Source organism: Urocampus carinirostris, chromosome 6 (genome assembly GCF_059441175.1).
Source record: "Urocampus carinirostris isolate Australia breed hairy pipefish chromosome 6, RoL_Ucar_1.0, whole genome shotgun sequence".
Classification (NCBI taxonomy): Eukaryota; Metazoa; Chordata; class Actinopteri; order Syngnathiformes; family Syngnathidae; genus Urocampus; species Urocampus carinirostris.
This window is the reverse complement of record NC_142354.1, coordinates 695,001-713,042: the sequence shown is the minus strand read 5'-3', so window position 1 is coordinate 713,042 and position 18,042 is coordinate 695,001. Positions and strand designations below refer to the sequence as shown.

At 42.9% G+C, this 18,042-nt stretch overlaps 3 protein-coding genes across 3 annotated transcripts in view; 1 reads left to right on the top strand and 2 right to left on the bottom strand.

Annotated features, from left to right (window-relative positions):
• nucks1a (nuclear casein kinase and cyclin-dependent kinase substrate 1a) overlaps window positions 1-2,150 on the bottom strand; it is a 40,023-nt gene extending 37,873 nt beyond the window's left edge. Inside the window, exon 1 of the mRNA XM_088337384.1 lies at window positions 1,821-2,150. Coding sequence (XP_088193510.1) covers window positions 1,821-1,837 — 17 coding nt within the window. The 5' untranslated portion in view covers window positions 1,838-2,150. The remainder of the gene's footprint in view (window positions 1-1,820) is intronic.
• Window positions 1-18,042, top strand: part of LOC148363489 (uncharacterized) — a 72,702-nt gene that overhangs the window by 52,774 nt on the left and 1,886 nt on the right. The window contains exon 3 of the mRNA XM_088337389.1: window positions 12,392-12,546. The gene's annotated coding sequence lies outside the window, so the exon portion shown is untranslated. The remainder of the gene's footprint in view (window positions 1-12,391; window positions 12,547-18,042) is intronic.
• Window positions 16,808-18,042, bottom strand: part of cldn19 (claudin 19) — a 30,927-nt gene continuing 29,692 nt past the window's right edge. Inside the window, exon 5 of the mRNA XM_088337386.1 lies at window positions 16,808-17,080. Within this exon, the coding sequence (XP_088193512.1) occupies window positions 17,044-17,080 (37 nt within the window). The 3' untranslated portion in view covers window positions 16,808-17,043. The remainder of the gene's footprint in view (window positions 17,081-18,042) is intronic.

Genomic DNA, 18,042 nt, shown 5'->3' with positions numbered 1-18,042 from the left:
TGTTTATCTGACTGTCCTTTGCTTCACCCTGTCAGATGAGTATATTGAGGTGATGAAGACAATGATAAAAATCTACTTTTTCGGGGCATCTTCTTCTTGTCAGCATTGCATGCTCAGGGAATTCCTCAGAGAGGTTGATGCAAACACTGATGATCTTTTGCTCCACAACAACATGAGATGGCTCAGCAAAAGCTCGAGTGATTTTAGTCAATTAGACGTGAGGTAGCAGTTTTCTTGGAATATCATGTCAAACTTGAATCGGCTTAATATGCAGCTGCAAGGAAATAAAAATTCCATTTGTGAGCTGATGACCAGTGTCCGCTCATTTCAGCAAAAACGTGAGGGGTTCAAAGAAGATCTGCAAGGAGACTATACACAATTCCCAGAAGTAAAAAAACAAGTGCAGGGACATAGATATGTCTTCTCTTTTGTTGACTTTGTTGACAAGTTGATTGAAAACTTCAGCAAACGTTGGGATAGCTTTAGCATTGGAGAGCAGCTCACCCTGTTCATACAAAATCCATTTCTCACCACTGACGTGAAAGCATTCTCGAATGATGTCACACATCACTTCAAATGTGCAAATGCTGGGCCCCTGCAGATACAAACGGTTGACCTCCAGGCAGATGTGGCCCTGAAAGAGCAGTTTGGAAGAACTGACTCTGCCACCTTCTGGCTGCAGATGGTATCTGAGACAGCTGTCCCAGATCTGAAAAAAGTGGAACTGTTTATTTTGACCATGTTTGGCTCCACATACAGCTATGAGGCAGCGTTCTCTACAATGAACATAGTAAAAACAAAATACCGTTCCAAGCTCACTGATGAGCATCTGCAACTGGGCATGAGAATTGCATTGAACTCGTTCCAGTCCAGGTGTGAAATGTTGTCAGGGCAAGAGCTAAAGCTCAATTCTCACTGAAAATACTGATCCGATGGCAGGGGCAACATCTGCAGCCCAAGAAAATCAGTTAAAATGTTTTGAGACCATTTGTCGAAGAGAATATTAACATTATTCAGTCAAAAGGAAACTGAAGCTGCTATTTTTTCTTAAGCACTTTCTTTGTTTTAAAAAACACAATTTTGTCATATTTATTCAAACTGCAGCCATAAAATGTAAGTCCATGTTTCAATGTCAATAAATGTGTTTTAACCCGTAATGTATTTTTTCCCCTCCGTTCATTTTCCAAGGTATCAGCCATACCGCAAATACAAATATGTTCTTGACCTCAGCTTGAAGATATTCATTTTAACTGGACCTCCTCGATTTTTACTTGAATACCCCTGCTGTAGTAGTATTTTTGTAAGTTTTCTGTAGAAGTATTTTGAGGCAATCAATGCCCATTAATTGAAAAGAAAATATTTTGTGTATTTTCTATTAGTTTACGTGTAAACGCACTTTAAAACATTAATGTATCCACACAACTGGAAACATATTTGGCATGAAAACAAAATAGTGGCTAACCGTACAATGTAATGTCCATGTGGGAAACAACGGATCTCCCCACAGCCTCCATCAACCGATCGACATTGTGCACTGTAATCGGGCCTTCAAACGTGTAGACAAATGCTCGGGTTTGAAACGAAAAGCCAACATATATCACAACAACAACAAAAACTTGCACACTAATACCGAATGCCAAATATCGAATATCGTGCACACACTTGAAGTGTAGCACATTTTCACGTCTACATTGCTTTAAACAAACGCAATGAAACGCTTACACAGCAACCTCCTTTAAGACAATATGGCGGAAGCGTGCTACTACAGCGCGTTCGCTGCAAATGTGCACCAAAAAAAAACTGTTCGATAACAGACTTACCTTACCGGCCTTGACATTATGGACAAACAGCTAATCGGTTTGCTACAAATGGCGATCTCCAGCGCAGAGAACAAAAAGGAAATATAAAATCAAATTCCACAATAGAATCCACTCTTCTGTGTGATAGCAAGAACCACACAAACGCTCGTCGCAATCAGGCCTTGAAATGACGAGCAGAGGACGACTATAGCAACTAATGGACGTGTTTATTTTTTAGCTTAACGTTTTAAAAATGTTGAATAAAACAAAGTGAAATTGCATGGTGTGTGCAACCAAACGGTGTATTCAAGATGGGTGGGCCAAAGGAAACGAGCGCCCACCCATACTGGGTATTGAAAATAGAAGCGCGACCGATCGCTGTCGCTATTGGCTGATTTGAATAAACAACTCTGTTTTTATTGGACAGTTGTGCTGCCTGCTGACGAACGTTAAACATTTTTTCGACTCCGCTCCTTTTTCACGGCACATTCAGTGTACTGAATAGTGCAGGGGTGGGCAGCTAGTTTGAGTCGCGGGCCAAATTATGTTTCAAAATTTGGCCCGCGGGCCACGTTCTGCAGACTTGTAAAAATTTTTTCATCAATCCATTCATGATGGATGATCCATCCATCTTCTGTGCCGCTTAGCTTGGTTAGGGTCGCGCGCGCGTGTGTGTGTGTGTGTGTATATATATATATATATATATATATATATATCATCTCATTAGCTACACCGCTTATCCTCAGTAGGGTCGCGGGGGTGCTGGAGCCCATCCCAGCAACCATCGGGCAGTGGGCAGGGGACACCCTGAACTGGTTGCCAGCCAATCGCAGGGCACACGGGGACAGACAACTCACTCGCCCATTCACACCTAGGGACAATTTGGACCGGCCAATTCACCTAAAATGCATGTCTGTGGAATGTGGGAAACCGGAGTGCCCGGAGGAAACCCACGCAAGCACGGGGAGAACATACAAACTCCGCACAGGAAGTCCGGTAGCTGGATTTGAACCCACACAAGACCTTAGAACTGTGCCGCACACGCGCTAACCACTACGCCGCCGTGCTGCTTTATTTATCTATTTATTTGTATTTATATGTATCAGTAGGGTCGCTGGAGCCCATCTCAATTGGAGCAATTGCCAAGCAGCTTTGCTGAAAAAAGGTCCACTGTTGGAGCAATCATTACAAGATGGAAGAAGCTAAACATGACGGTCAATATCAATCGGAGTGGAGCCTCATGCAAGATATCACCTCGTGGGGTCTCAATGATTCTAAAAAAGGTGAGGAATCAGGCCGGAACTACACGACAGGAGTTGGTCAATGACCTGAAAAGAGCTGGGAAAATGATCCCAAGGTTACTGTAGGTAATACACTAAGACGTCATGGTTTGAAATTATTCATAGCACGAATGGTTCCCCTGCTTAAACCAGCACATGTCAAGGCCCGTCTTAATTTTTCATATGACCATTTGGATGTTAAAGAGGAGTAATGGGAGAAAGTTTTGTTGTTAGATGGGACCAAAATAGAACTTTTTGGTCAGAATTCCACTAAGCGTGTTTGGAGGAAGAAGAATGATGAGTACAATCCGAAGAACACTATTACTACTCTGAAGCATGGGGGTGGTATCATTACGCTTTGGGGGTGTTTTTCTACACATGGGACAGGACGAGTGCACTGCATTAAAGAGAGGATGACTAGGGCCGTGTATTGTAAGATTTTGTGGAACAACCTCCTTCACTCAGTCAGAGCATTGAAGATGGGTCGTGAGAGGGTATTTCAACACAACCACCCGAAGCACACAGTCGGGAAAACCAAGGAGTGGCTCCGGCAGAAGCATATCAAGGTCTAGCATGGCCCAGCCATTCTCCAGACCTGAACCCAATCGAAAATCTATGGAGGGAGCTCAAACTCCGTTCTTCTCAGCGACGGCTGAGAAACGTGACTGATCTAGAGAAGATCTGTGTGGAGGAGTGGACCAAGATTCCTCCTGCAGTGTGTGCAAACCTGGTGAAAGACTAAAGGAAAAGTTTGACCTCTTTAATAGAAAACAAAGGCTACTGAACCAAATATTAACATTCATTTTCTCAGGTGTTCAAATACCTATTTGCAGCTATATCACACAATTAAATTGTTAAAAAAAAATCATTCATTGTGATACCTGGATTTTTCTTTTTAGTTTCTCTCACAGTGGACCTGCACCTAAGATGAAAATTTCAGAGCCCTCCATGATATTTTAGTGGTAGAAATAGCAAATTGGCAGGGTGTTCAAATACATATTCTCCACGTGCTTGCGTGGGTTTCCTCCGGGCACTCCGGTTTCCTCCCACGTTCCAAAAACATGCATTTCAGGTGAATTGGCCGGTCCAAATTGTCCCTAGGTGTGAATGAGCGAATGAGTTGTCTGTCCCTGTGTGCCCTGCGATTGGCTGGCAACCAGTTCAGGGTGTCCCCTGCCCACTGCCCGGAGATGGCTGGGATGGGCTCCAGCCCCCCCGCGACCCTAATGAGGATAAGCGGTACGGCTGATGAGATTATATATATATATATATATATATATATATATATATATATATATATATATATATATATATCCATCCATGGCAGCACAGCGGCACAGTTCTGAGGTCATGAGATTGAACCTCCTGTGTGGAGTTTGCATTTTCTCCCCGTGCTTGCGTGGGTTTCCTCTGGGCACTCCGGTTTCCTCCCACATTCCAAGGACATGCATGTTAGGTGAATTGGCCGGTCCAAATATTCCCAAGGTATGAACGAGCGAGCGAGTTGTTTGTCCCTATGTGCCCTGCGACTGGCTGGCAACCAGTTCAGGGTGTCCCCAGCCCATTGCCCGAAGATAGCTGGGATGGGCTCTAGCAACCCCCGCGACCCTACTGGGGATAAGCGGTGCAGATAATGGATGGATGCCATCTCAGCGGGCATTGGGCAGGGGACCCCCTGAACTATATGTACTATATACAGTATATATATATATATATATATATATATATATATATATATATATATATATATATATATATTCCTTTTGCTCTCTGGCTTAAAGTATATTAATAAAACCAATAAGATGACACGACTGCCCGTAATACTGTGTTTATTCACCATCCTCCATGCCGGTAACGTTCAAGTCTCGTGGGAGTGTGTGATGTCAGAACTACGGCGTCTCTCACAGTCCATTCGCCTGCAACTTAATGCGAGTGTAAATACTTCATCCCCGTTGTTAACAAAAAATGAAAACATGTGACAAACCTGTAAACCTGAAAATCTTCATTTTCATGAATTGCACTTAATCAAGAACATTTCAAGTACTGCATTTTGCAAGCATTTTGTGGTTGGACAGTTCTTTCGTCAAGGCCGTTGCTTTGTGGTTAGTGTGGATCTGAGGTGATGTGCTTAAAGTTCTTTTCTGGAAAACGGTGAAATTCTGTGGAGCTGTGGCACGGGCCGTTGTCGCTTACTACTCTGTCTGGGATGCCGTGCGAATGCTGCTTTGTACTCTGCGATGACAGTTCCATTTCAAAGTATCTGCTATAACAGTCAACAACAATAATGAAATCTTGAGAATTCCATTCAAACAGGTCAGTTCCCACAACTTGCTACGTTCTGCTGGGTATGTTATGTAAATGGAGTCGCTCTTTGCTGTTGGAGTTAAGACGTTCTTGGCATATGTTGCAACTTTCAACGGCGACTTCTTTTTGTTTACCCGTTCCAGGCGAAGATAGAATGTCGCGAGCAGGACGATCGCTTCTCTCAATTCAAAGATGTCCAGTGTGAATGCGTGCAATCATCTCAGCTCTCAATGACTGGGGAATGATTATTTTCTCACCTTTAAATAATATTCCATTAATGTCCACTATCTCGTCTCTGTGATTGCAGTCCTCCTGGGTGTGTTGAGTGGGCACTTTTTTGTCTTGTCGGGCCAACCTGACTTCGTGATGTTTCTGAGCGCAGACAAATATGTCTCTTTGGTAGTTGCCTCCTTGATCAGCTGAAGTTTTTGGTCACTCACCGGGATGCTGCTGATGAGTGTAAGTGCTTGTGCTTTCAGGCCCTCGGTGATGCTGTTGCTGTGGTGCTCGATTGACTTTCGTGAAAGCCTGTTGGCCACAGGTATGTCCTTACCTTACCTTGGCAGTGAATGATGCTTATGTCATATCGTTGTCATTGTAATATTGTGGGGCTAACTGCTTTCCGCGCTGATAGAAGCGGCGAGCTCACCGGCAAAAGCAAGGGTGGCGGTCTATGCATTTATACCAACAACAACTGGTGTAGAAATGCGAAGATAATCTCGAAACACTGCTCACGAGACATTGAACTTTTGACGGTGATCTGCAGACCCTTCTACCTACCGAGGGAGTTTAGCGCGACCATCATTACTGCCGTGTACGTGCCCCCCAGCGCTAATACGAAGGAGGCAATGGACGTTCTCTACCGAACTGTGAGTGAACTGCAGCATGCTTACTCCGAGTGCATTTTTATTGCGGCGGGGGACTTTAACCAGGCCAATATGAAAACAGTTCTCCCGCATTTCCATCAGCATGTAAACTTTGCTACAAGAGGTAGGAACACATTAGACCTGGCCTACACAAACATCAAAGGTGCATATAAAGCAGCCCCCCGCCCCCACCTTGGCTCATCAGATCACCTTTCTTTTATGCTAATTCCAGCATACAAGCCCCTGCTGACCAGAGAAAAATCTACAGTAAAGCAGGTGAGGGTGTGGTCTGAGGGGGCAATGGAGGCACTACAGGACTGCTTTGATTGCACTGATTGGGACATGTTTAAATCGGCTGCCACTTACAACAACAAAATAAATATAGATGAGTACGCCATTTCTGTGTCAGCCTACATCAGTAAATGCGCAGAAGACGTCAGCAATAACAAAACTATATGCACCCGTGCCAATCAGAAGCCCTGGATGACTGCTGAAATACGCAAACAACTAAAAGTACGGAACCTTGCCTTTAGATCTGGTGACAAGGAGGCGCTGTTATCAGCAAGGGCTAACCTGAACCGGGCTATCAGACTAGCAAAGCGAACGCACAGTCAAAAAATCCAGGAACGTTTCCTCAGCACAACCAACACCAGGGATATGTGGAAAGGCATTCAGGCCATCACCAGTTACAAGCCAACCACCGCCCCAGTGCAGAACACTAGCATGGACTTTCTGAATGACCTCAACAAATTCTTTGGAAGGTTCGAGGCACAAAACGGCACCCCTGCAGCGAAAGCGGTTCCAAATCAGGACGAAAGAGCACTCCACCTGGAATCATCTGACGTGAGGAAGACCCTGAGAAGGGTCAACACAAGGAAGGCTCCAGGCCCGGACAACATTCCGGGGCGGGTCCTTAGGGAGTGCGCCGATCAGCTGGCTTGTGTACTAACAGACATTTTCAACACCTCGCTAGACCAAGCCAAAGTACCATCATGCTTCAAATTTGCCAACATCATCCCAGTGCCAAAGAAACCCCAGATCTTATCATTCAACGATTACCGGCCCGTTGCACTGACTCCTATCATAATGAAGTGCTTTGAGAGACTGGTTAAAGAGCAGCAGAACCTCCAGTCTCCCCTCCTCATTCGACCCCTTTCAGTTTGCCTACAGGACAAACCGCTCCACCAGGGATGCCATCTCCTCTGCGCTTCACCTGAGCCTGACACATCTAGAGGAGAAGAACACCCATGTGCGGATGCTGTTCCTGGACTTCAGTTCAGCATTCAACACCATCATCCCACAACATCTGGTAGACAAAATGAGACTCCTGGGTTTCAACACCCCCCTGCGGAACTGGCTGCTGGACTTCCTCTGTGACAGACCCCAATCAGTGCGGATAGGTCAGAACAGTTCAGATGTCATCTACCTCAGCACGGGCTCCCCCCAAGGCTGCGTCCTAAGCCCCTTGCTGTTCACCTTGATGACACACGACTGCGTCCCTAGGTCCGCCACAAACCACATCGTGAAGTATGCTGACGACACAACAGTGGTGGGCCTCATCAGGGATGACAACGACCTGGCCTACAGAGAGGAGGTGGAGCAGTTGGTGGGCTGGTGCAGGGACAACAGCCTGGTCCTGAATGTTGACAAAACTAAAGAGATCATTGTCGACTTTAGGAAAAACCAGCCCAACCATGCCCCACTTTGCATCAACAACAAGGCTGTGGAGGTTGTCAGCAGTATCAAGTTCCTAGGGGTGCACATTACAAACAAACTCACCTGGTCCGTGAACACTGCATCACTGGTTAAGAGGGCACAGCAGCGCCTGTACTTCCTGCGGAGGATGAGGAGAGCCCACCTGCCCCCACCCTCCCTCATCACATTCTACAGGGGCACCATAGAGAGTATCCTGACCAGCGGTATCTCTGTGTGGTGTGGAGGCTGCAGCGCTACCGACTGGGGTAGTGTGAGGAGGGTAACGAGGACAGCAGAGAAAATAATCGGGACTACACTTCCCTCCATTCAGGACATTGGCCAGAAGCGCTGCCTATCCCATGCTAAGAACATTACCGGGGACCCCTCTCACCCCCATCATGGACTGTTCACTCTGCTAGCCTCTGGGAAGAGGTACTGCAGTGTGCGGTGCAGGACCACCAGGCTCCGCAATAGTCTAGTCCCCCTGGCCATTAGACTGTTAAATGGTCAATCTAAAATATAGTTAACTTAAATCTAAACGGCTGCTAATCTGACTTTTTGCACTACTGGCAGTTTTTTATAGCTTGCCACTCCTTGCACATTGCTCTCTGCACTATTGTAATTACAGCGTTATTGTTACAGTGTTAATGTTACTGTGTACCTGACTTGTTAACCTGACTGCCCATTTTGCACATCTGGTTAGCTACTCTTCTTGCACTATCGGCACTATGGTAAAATACTATACGTAGCCAAAATACAATACAACTTTATTTATATCTGTACATTCAAGGAAACTGTGGGGGTCAGATGCATCGACATTTCGTTCTGTATACACGTGTACTAGAATGACAATAAAGTAGATCTGAATCTGAATCTGAATCTGAAGCCGTGGGGGTGCGCAGCCAAGGGTTTTTGCACCATAGTGTCAGACAGGTCGAAAGGAAGACTGAGATCACTTGCGCTCGTTTCTTGGTTTTATTGAAAGGAAGGAAATGACAAGGTGGGATTCTTCGATCCGTTGGTTGGCGGATTGACGGAACTTGACAGGCGGGTGAAGGCTTGGCGGGAATGGTTGCAGACAGGCGTAATCCTAGTGTTGTTGGCCGGGGCTGGAGAAGAAGGGCGTCGTAGTATTCGGAAAAGAGTTCAGGAGTCAGACGGGCAGGTCGTAGGCAATTACAGAAACGGGTCGGCAACGGAGATCAATCAGAAGAAAACAGGGAGCAGGCAAAGAGTCAGAGGTACGGGCTTACTGAGCTGAAGGCAACAGGTAGCGTGAGTACAATCAGACAAAGAGTTACCGTAAGATGGGGATTTAAATGTACAGGGTGCACCAATCAGCTGTCCTGGCTGTTGGCGCCAAATCCTGAACACAGGTGTTCCCGATCCGGGTGATTGTGACACATAGCCTCCATTGGTTTGTGAATCGACTCCATAATCACTTTGCGGCCGTGAATGTATTCATGAAAACGCTCGCATCTGAATAATACTGCACATAGCTCTTTTTCTATTTTCTATTTCTATTTGCATAGTTTTCTTGGGTGCTGTTCAGCGATTTGGATGCGTATGGCACGGGCTTTTCTTCTTGCAACATGACTGCTCCGAGTCTGCATTTAGAAGCATCAAGTTGGAGCCCTAGTTCCTTTAGTGGGTCAAAAAATGGGGTGGTGTGTGATCAGCTCTTTTATCTGTTTGTACACCTTGTTGTGTTGTCATTCCCAAACAAACACATTTTTTTGCTTAAGGAGTTGTCCCAGGGGTGCATTTGCCAGAGACAGATGCGGCGCAAATCTTGCCAGGTAGTTGACCATCCTGAGTATGGTCTTCAGCTCAGCTTTGTTTTTCGGCGGTGGCATCTCTTGTATTGCATTCACTTCGGTGGGGTCTGGCTTGATGCCCCCGTGTGACAATGTGTGGCCAAAGTAGCTGACTTCAGGAACACAAATCTGGCACCTTTCATAGTTCAGTCTTACTAGTCTCTTGTGCGCTGCAAAGTGGCTCTGAGATTTGCTTTGTGCTCCTCTTTCCAAACACCAATATGTCGCTCACTATTGCTGTCACGCCACTGAGGGCCTCGTATGTCTCGTCGACTCGCCTTTGGAATACATTTTATGCAGAGTTGAGCCTAAACGGTAGTCTCAAAAACCGGTCCCTGCCAAACGGTGTGATGAATGTGGTTAGCATGGACGATTTTGTGTTTAGTTTGATGGTCCAATAACCAGATCCGGCGTAGAGGACGCTGAAAAACTGTGCTCCCACTAGTTTTGTTGTAGCATCCTCCAGTGTGGGGAGTGGGTAGTGTGGCCTCTGGATAGCTTTGTTAAGGTCTCTGGGGTCCAGATACACTCTCAGCTGGCTTCTCCACTACAACCAACGCATTCACCCATTCCGTAGGCTTGGGGACTTTGCATATTATGCTGTTCTTTTCCATTTTGTCTGGTTCCTTCTTTAATTTGTCCCGCAACTCAATGGGAACACGGCACAGTGGATATGCCACCGGGGTTGCATTGGGGTCGACGTGAAGGCGACATTTGCCCGGGAATTCTCCAATTCCTTCAAATACGTCTGCGTATCCTTTCATTCTGTGTATTGGTCATTGGTTGCTGAAAGCACCAGCTTAATTAAATTAAAGTCCATGCTGGCTCTCATGCCTAATATAGGTGCTTTGGTGTCGATGACGTGGAACTCCAGTCTGGCTGAGCGGTCTTTGTGGCTACACTTTAGCCGACATGTTCCCCTGACCTATAACCGCTCTCCACCATAGGCTGTGAGTCTCTGTGTAGCTGGCTGCAGTACTGTGCCTTTAAATATGCGCTGGAACATGTGTTCCAGAATGCATTGATCTGTGCCCTCGTGTTTATTTTAAATGTAACATTTCTTGTGGCTAACTGTATTTCTGCGTATGCTTGTTCACTGTCTTTTCCTGTGTCATTTGTTGTGAGACCATCTATGTCAGGGGTCGGGAACCTATGGCTCGCGAGCCATATATGGCTCTTTCTATGAGTATCTGTGGCTCAGAGACCAATTTGATTGCATGCAAAATTTCTCCATCTTGTTCAAAACCGGAGTTGTCTATCCTATTCAGGTACACGTAGACCAAATCAAAACTAAATCCGAAGGTAACACTTCGCAGTATATATAGGGCACGTTTTTCACTACAATTTACAGTCAAAGTGTCACACAAAAAAAGGGGGAAAAAAAAACTCGTTTTGGCTGTACAACGCTAAAGAATCCTTTATTTAAAAGTTCACTATATAATCTGTGTTCAGTGTTCAGATGCTTTATGATGAATCCACAGAACTGTAATTACGCCAAAACACCGGAAGAGAACTTAGTCATTTGATTGGGTGAGTGGGAGGGATGTGTGGAGCTATGCAAAAAGTACAAGCATTCCCTCCCATCTCTCGCCAAAGGTAAGCACATAAGGCTCCCTATTCTCAGAATGTTGTGACGTTTTTACAAAATAAATGCTTGCATCTGGTTTTGAAACCAATATGTATGAAAAAAAAGGTCAAAAGGAGTTGAACCGATCTTGAGTAATTGCAAGAAAGAGACAAGTTTAAAGTGGTCTGTTTGTTGAATTTGGGACAGGGGCTCTGGCATTATTCTCTTTTCATAATTTTTATCAAATCATCAAAAATAAATGTGCTGAAGACTAAGCTTTTGTCTGGGGCGCCGGTTTAGCAATTTAGTAAATTTGTCTCATAATATATGGTGTGGCTCTTTCCCAAAATAAAATTAATATTTTTTGCTTTTATGGCTCTTTGAGTCAAAAAGGTTCCCGACCCCTGATCTATGTGAACTTCCTTTTCATTCTCACTTGCCTCCATTGCAGTGTGCATGGCTTTTGGGCGGGGCTGCATGCTTTAGCAAAATGGTTAATTTTGCTGCATTAAAGGCATTGCTTCCCTTTTGCTTTGCATAAGTCGTTGGCAATGTGTTGCCCTCCACACCTGCTACAGACTGTGTTGGCAGTGTTTTCCTTTTGTTTGTCTTTTTTATAAAATGGTCTCTTGTCACGTCTCTCAGTGACAGCATGTACCGCTTCCACGCCAGGCGCCCAGCCATCTCTCTCATCTGAGCCTGGGCTAACTCATAGGGACGTGCTATATCAATAGCCTTTTCCAACGTTAAGTCTGCGCTGTGGCTGAGCAGCTTCTCCCTTACATGAGGTGAATTTGTGGCAAAATAATGTTATTTTTGACCATTTCATTGCTGTTTGGGTAGCCGCATTCTCTCCTTGGTAGTTTGAGATCTGTCACGAAATGTTCAAAAGTCTCCTTATCCCCCTTGTGTCGTCTCTTTTAAACAATATCTTGCGTAAATGGGGTTTGACTTGGGAGTGAGGTACGGTGTGTACATGTCGTAGTACGTCTTTAACTGTTTGGCGTCGTCTTCTGACAATGTCCATGTGTTAAATGTATCTCTTTCTTTTTCCCCGACCCAGGTAACAGGTAACTGCACTCATCCTGCTCGCGCTTCTCAAGCAAGGGTCCGAAGAACATCAACTCAGCATGTTGTTGTAACCGGCGCCACGCCTTCGGTAGATTCGACAAATCGCAATCCATCCTGGTTGCTGGGACGCCAAAAGACTTCGGTCAGGTGAGCGAGTATACGACCTCCTCTCTGACACCATGTTATACAGTACTTTTGCCCTCTGGCTTGAAGTATATTAATGAAACCAATAAGATTACACGACTGTACGCAATACTCTGATTAATTACCATCCACCACGCCAGTAACTTCCAACTCTCGCAGGAGTGTGTGACATCAGAACTACGGCGTCTCTTACAGTCCATACGTCGTGCAACTTAACAGGAGTGTAAATATTACTCTAACCACATTGTGTGTGTGTGTGTATGTATGTTGTGTCGCTCATTGCAGGTAAATTGTTCCTGTTTTTACACCTATTATTGTAATTACATCTTTATATTTCCCCAAATACTTAAAAAAATATGATGTTAGTTAAAATTAAGATTAAAAAAATGTGGAGTTGAATTCATTGTAAAAGTTAACAGCACCACAGAAAATATTTTTAATCTGCACATCCTATGTGAGAAGTTTCAAACAACAAAGAAATGTCTATCGCATTTTTGTTGATTTCAAGAAGCCGCTTTATGGGCCACCATGCGCAAGTACAACATGGGCCAAAAACTAGTTCAGACCATTAAACAACTGTATGTAAATGCCAACAGTTTTTTTACTGATCTATGGCACCACAGTTGGTGTGAGACAAGGCTGCATTCTCTCTACAACTTGGTGTGAGACAAGGCTGGATTCTCTCTACAACTTTAATGCCGGATTGGCAGGACGAACAGGAACTTGGAGATCTAGTAGATCGTCTGGACAAAGCATCAACCTAGTATGAGATGGAAATCAACACAGAAAAAAACAAAAGTAATGACCACAAACATCACCGTCAACCACAGAGAGCTAGAACCTGTCACCAAAATTAAATATCTTGGAGCTTTCATTTTAGAAGAAGGGTCAACGCCAGCAATCATGGCCAGGATAGCTCAAACCACAGCCGCACTTGCCAGACTTAAACCCATTGGAGGGACAAGAACATAGCAGCAGAAATTAAAGATGAGACTCATGCAAGTGCTGGTCACTTCCATCTTCCACTACGCTTGTAGGACATGAACTCCCACAGCAAAATTGTAAAAGGAAATCCAGGCCTTGGAGATGCGATGCTACAGGAAACTTCTAAGCATTAGTTACTTAGCCCATGTGTCAAACGAAACGGTGCGCAACACCATCAAAGGCACATTGGACCCTACGAATAACTGTTGACAACTGTGCGCAGACCGAAACTTCAGTGGTATGGTCACGTCACAAGATCATCAGGACTGACCGAAGTAATTCTCCAGGGCACAGTCCAAGAGGGCAGGAGGAGAGGAAGGTCATAAAAGAACTGGTGCCAACTTTGCCACGACCCAGGAACAGGCCATAGACCGTCAACTGATGAAAAGGCTGTCCAGAGTTGCGTCCTGTCTCTTTCTGTCTTTCTGTCTTTCTGTCTTTCTTTCTCCCTCTCTCCCTTTCTCCCTTTTTCTCTTTTTCTCTTCTCTTTTCGTCTTTTTCTCATTTTCTCATTTTCTCATTTTCTCATTTTCTCATTTTCTCCTTTTCTCTTTTTCTCTTTTTCCTTTTTCTCTTTTTCTCTTTTTCTCTTTTTCTCTTTTTCTCTTTTTCTCTTTCTCTCTTTCTCTCTTTCTCTCTTCCTTCCCTCTCCCTTTCTCTCTCTCTATATATATATAAATATAAAACATTTATTGTATATACAGTAGCTGCCCTACTTACGAACGAGATTCCAGACGATCGTTCGTTAGTTGAATTTGTTTGTAAGTTGCTTCAGTGCTATAGTCAAGTCAAGTCATTTTTATTTGTATAGCCCTAAATCACGAAGAGTCTCAAAGGGCTTCACAGATTATTACACTATATTAAACAGACTATTTTCTTATGGAATTTATATTTAAGGTTTATATAATTATGTTTAAGGCTTGTATAAGTAACCTGTATTGTTTTGTACTGGAAAATAAAAAAATAATTAAATAATATGCTCTATAAATATAAAGAAAGTTAAGTTTAACTTACTTTTGGAAGATGAGCTTTAAGGGGTTAGGCGACTTCCTCCTCCGTGGTATTAAGTGGCCGAAAAAAAGCGATCGAACCATTTTCTCCACCGCATCAAGCTTTCTTATTCCACTTTCATTTCAAAAGAAATGGCAGGCCTCTTCTTTACACTTTACACCAACCATATTGATGGATGCACGAGATATTAAACAATAAAAATGTCAAAGTTCTCAGCGTGTTGGACTGTATAGCACAGAATGTTTACACACAAACTAGGAAGAGGAAGCACATTTATTTTCTTCTGGGTGGATGCTGAGTAAATTCTCACAGCGCCACGCACCGGTAGTGGCGGAAAGAAGGACTCCAGTACTGTCCTGTACTTGGAAAAAGACGCACAATACAAAATCTCACTAACAGCAATGACCAGATATTTACTTTACTGTTGTTATTACTCGGAGTGTTAATCTGTTAGTCCTCTACTTTATAAATCCAAATAAATAATTACAGCGTCCTCCAATTGATGAGAAGTCTTGCTTTACTTATTGTTATACTGTACATATGGCATCCCTGAAGGGTTTTTATATAGACCTACAATTAAAGTACAGGTTGGTGGTATTTCCGGCTTGGCATTACCTCCAGTGCCCATGGTTTAGCTGCAGCGTAGTCAGCTAGGAACCATTAATCCACAACGTTTCGCTCCTTTAATCACTAGAACATATCCAGTTGGCAAAGCAGTGACAGGGATGTCTCCCCAGTTTCCCTGCTGTCAATCCTGCATCCTTCAGGAGGCGTGTTGCTGACTACCCCATGTAGCCTCGACAGCCGACCTCCACTGGGTAAACCGTCGTCTTCCAGCCGGCTTCCTGGCGCTCGATATCCAGCTCCAAGTAGTTAGCTTTCTTGCACTCAAAGACGGCCTCGAATTCCCCTTCTGATGGCACTGTGAGCTCACTGTCAACCTATTTATATTTATGGTGGCACCGGCTCAAGCACAGAGTACAAAGAGCTGAATTCCTCTTCTTGTAGATATTGTCGCTATCGTATATATTTGCATCCAGGCTGAAGTTACAACTATAAAATAGACAGCCAGCGCCCTTTCAGAAGCTTTTTGGTGAATATGCATTTTTCTTCATGGATTCTGTGTTCTTGAGTATTTAAAAGGGAAAAACAATAAAAAATAAAGATTTGTAAATATATGTTTCCAGTGTTTTTCAGGGGTAAATGTGTTTCACAATTAGCTTCCTTTTAAAAATGTAGCATTAATTCTTGTATTTGGTACACACACACACACACACACATAAATGTATATTTTGTTGCACTGAAAGATATTTTTGATTGACATTTTGTTATGTCATGCAGGTATTTCAGTTGCTTGACTTTAAAGTTGTTTGGTATAAAAAGGTTCATAGAGTAAATGAGTTAAAAGTTTCCCGGAGAGTGAAAAAAAACATAATATTATAATTTAGTAGGATAACAGATTTTTCAAAGATATATCAATTCATTTTGTACATAATATTACATTGTTGTTGGTAATACATTGATCAAAGGAACCCTAAAAAAACAATCTTTTGATGGGGCGGGCCATGCCCCCTATGGCTGCATCCTTAACAAGCGTCTCTAATTTCCATTATTTTAAATGGACAGGTAGCAGCTCCATTGCATCCTGCCGTTGATTTTGTTCAAACTTTGACAGTTCAACTGTTAGGGTCTGAAGCAACTCCTACCACCAGAGGGCCTTCACCAGAATTTGAACTGCTCGGTACAAGTGTGTCCAATTATCACACACCTATTCCCAATTATTCAGAACCCTTAAAAAGGAAAATTTGATAATTATACCTTGTCAGGTCATTGTGTCATTTTCACTCACCCCACCAGGTCAGATTTGTTTGAGTTGGTTTGAGTTTGTTTCTGGTTTCTTTGTTAGTTTGTTACTTTGCTTCATGTATTTTCCAGTTCCAGTTTTGGTCTTTGTTTCTAATTTGGACATTTCCATATTTTTTTCCATATATTTCCATATTTGCTGCTTGGTACCTTTTTTTGTTGATAAATACCGTCCCTCTTTTTGAGCATCCCTGCCTCCAGCTCCTGCCTCCCATGTTCATCATCCTCTAAAACCGTAATATCTACTACACTTTACTCTGTTAAGGTATGACAAAAATGTCATTTTTATTCAAAGGAGAAATTGTGCCGTTTTAATGACAACACTTGCCGACTTTAGAAACAATAGCAACCATAACAGATGATTCCATATCCAATTAAAAAGACAATTATACATAAAAAAACACTGTTTATGCTTCAGAGCAAATACTAAAATATGTTTAATAAATTCACAGGAGAAGAATCATGTTTCAATGGAGCAACTTCGGTCTTCTTATAATTAAAACAATGGCAGATCTGTCCAGGACAACACAAATAAAGTTGACAACACATCAATATTCTTATCTGAGAAATATTAGAGTCAAAGGAAAGAAAAAAAAGGAAAAAAGTGGTTGCAAAGTTGGAAAATCCTTGACAAAATCTTGATCAGTCAGGGAAACTAGTTTCACTCAACATTTCTGCCCTGAATTAGAGAAAAGTCAGAAAAAAAGAGTATTAAAAGACAGATGGATATACAAGCTACAGTGCATGTGATTATTGGAAATGCTGTACATTTGGATCAATTAGAATATCAAAATTCTTGATATTCTAAATTGAACGTGCTAATCTGATTCTTTAGGTTGAGAGGGTTAACCTGACAGAGCACTGGCAACCTTTCCAATTTTATCTTTTAAACAACATTTTTGTGCCAATTACTGCATTATCTCCTCTAGCAAAGGTGTCAAATATATATATATATATATATATATATATATATATATATATATATATATATATGTAATCTTCCTTTAAAACCGTAACATCTACTACACTTTACTTTGGTAAGGTATGATAAAAATGTCATTTTTATTCAACAGGGCAGATGTGCAATTTTCAATAACAGTTAACGACATTAGAAACAATAGATTTACCGTAAGAGTATTCCATATCCGGTGAAAGGCAAATTCTACATTAAAAAAACAATTAAAAACATAAATATATATATATATATATATATATATATGTATATATATATATGTGTGTGTGTGTGGTAATCTTTTTGTGTATGGCGGTTTTCTTATCATGGTTTCGCAATTTTGCGGAGGTTCATTGTGTTCTGCGTTGTGATTGGCTTAACAGAGGAAGAAGCCTTTTAATGCCAACAAAGTTGCACCCCTCCTCCTGCAAATTGTTTTTTGGTGCCACATGCGGGTTTTTTGTGCTCCCTTGTGTCTCTCTGGCACTTTAGAAGAAAAAAAAAGATAATGGAAAAATATATGTTTTCAATAGGACAGACGAATGAAGACAAATGCAGTCTTTCATAACATCTAATTGATGGTGACAAAGTATCTTGTAAAATGATAATTTGACAGTACAGTAAATAACTTAAAATATATATTTTTATACGGGCAGCACGGCGGCGCAGTGGTTAGCGCGTGTGCGGCA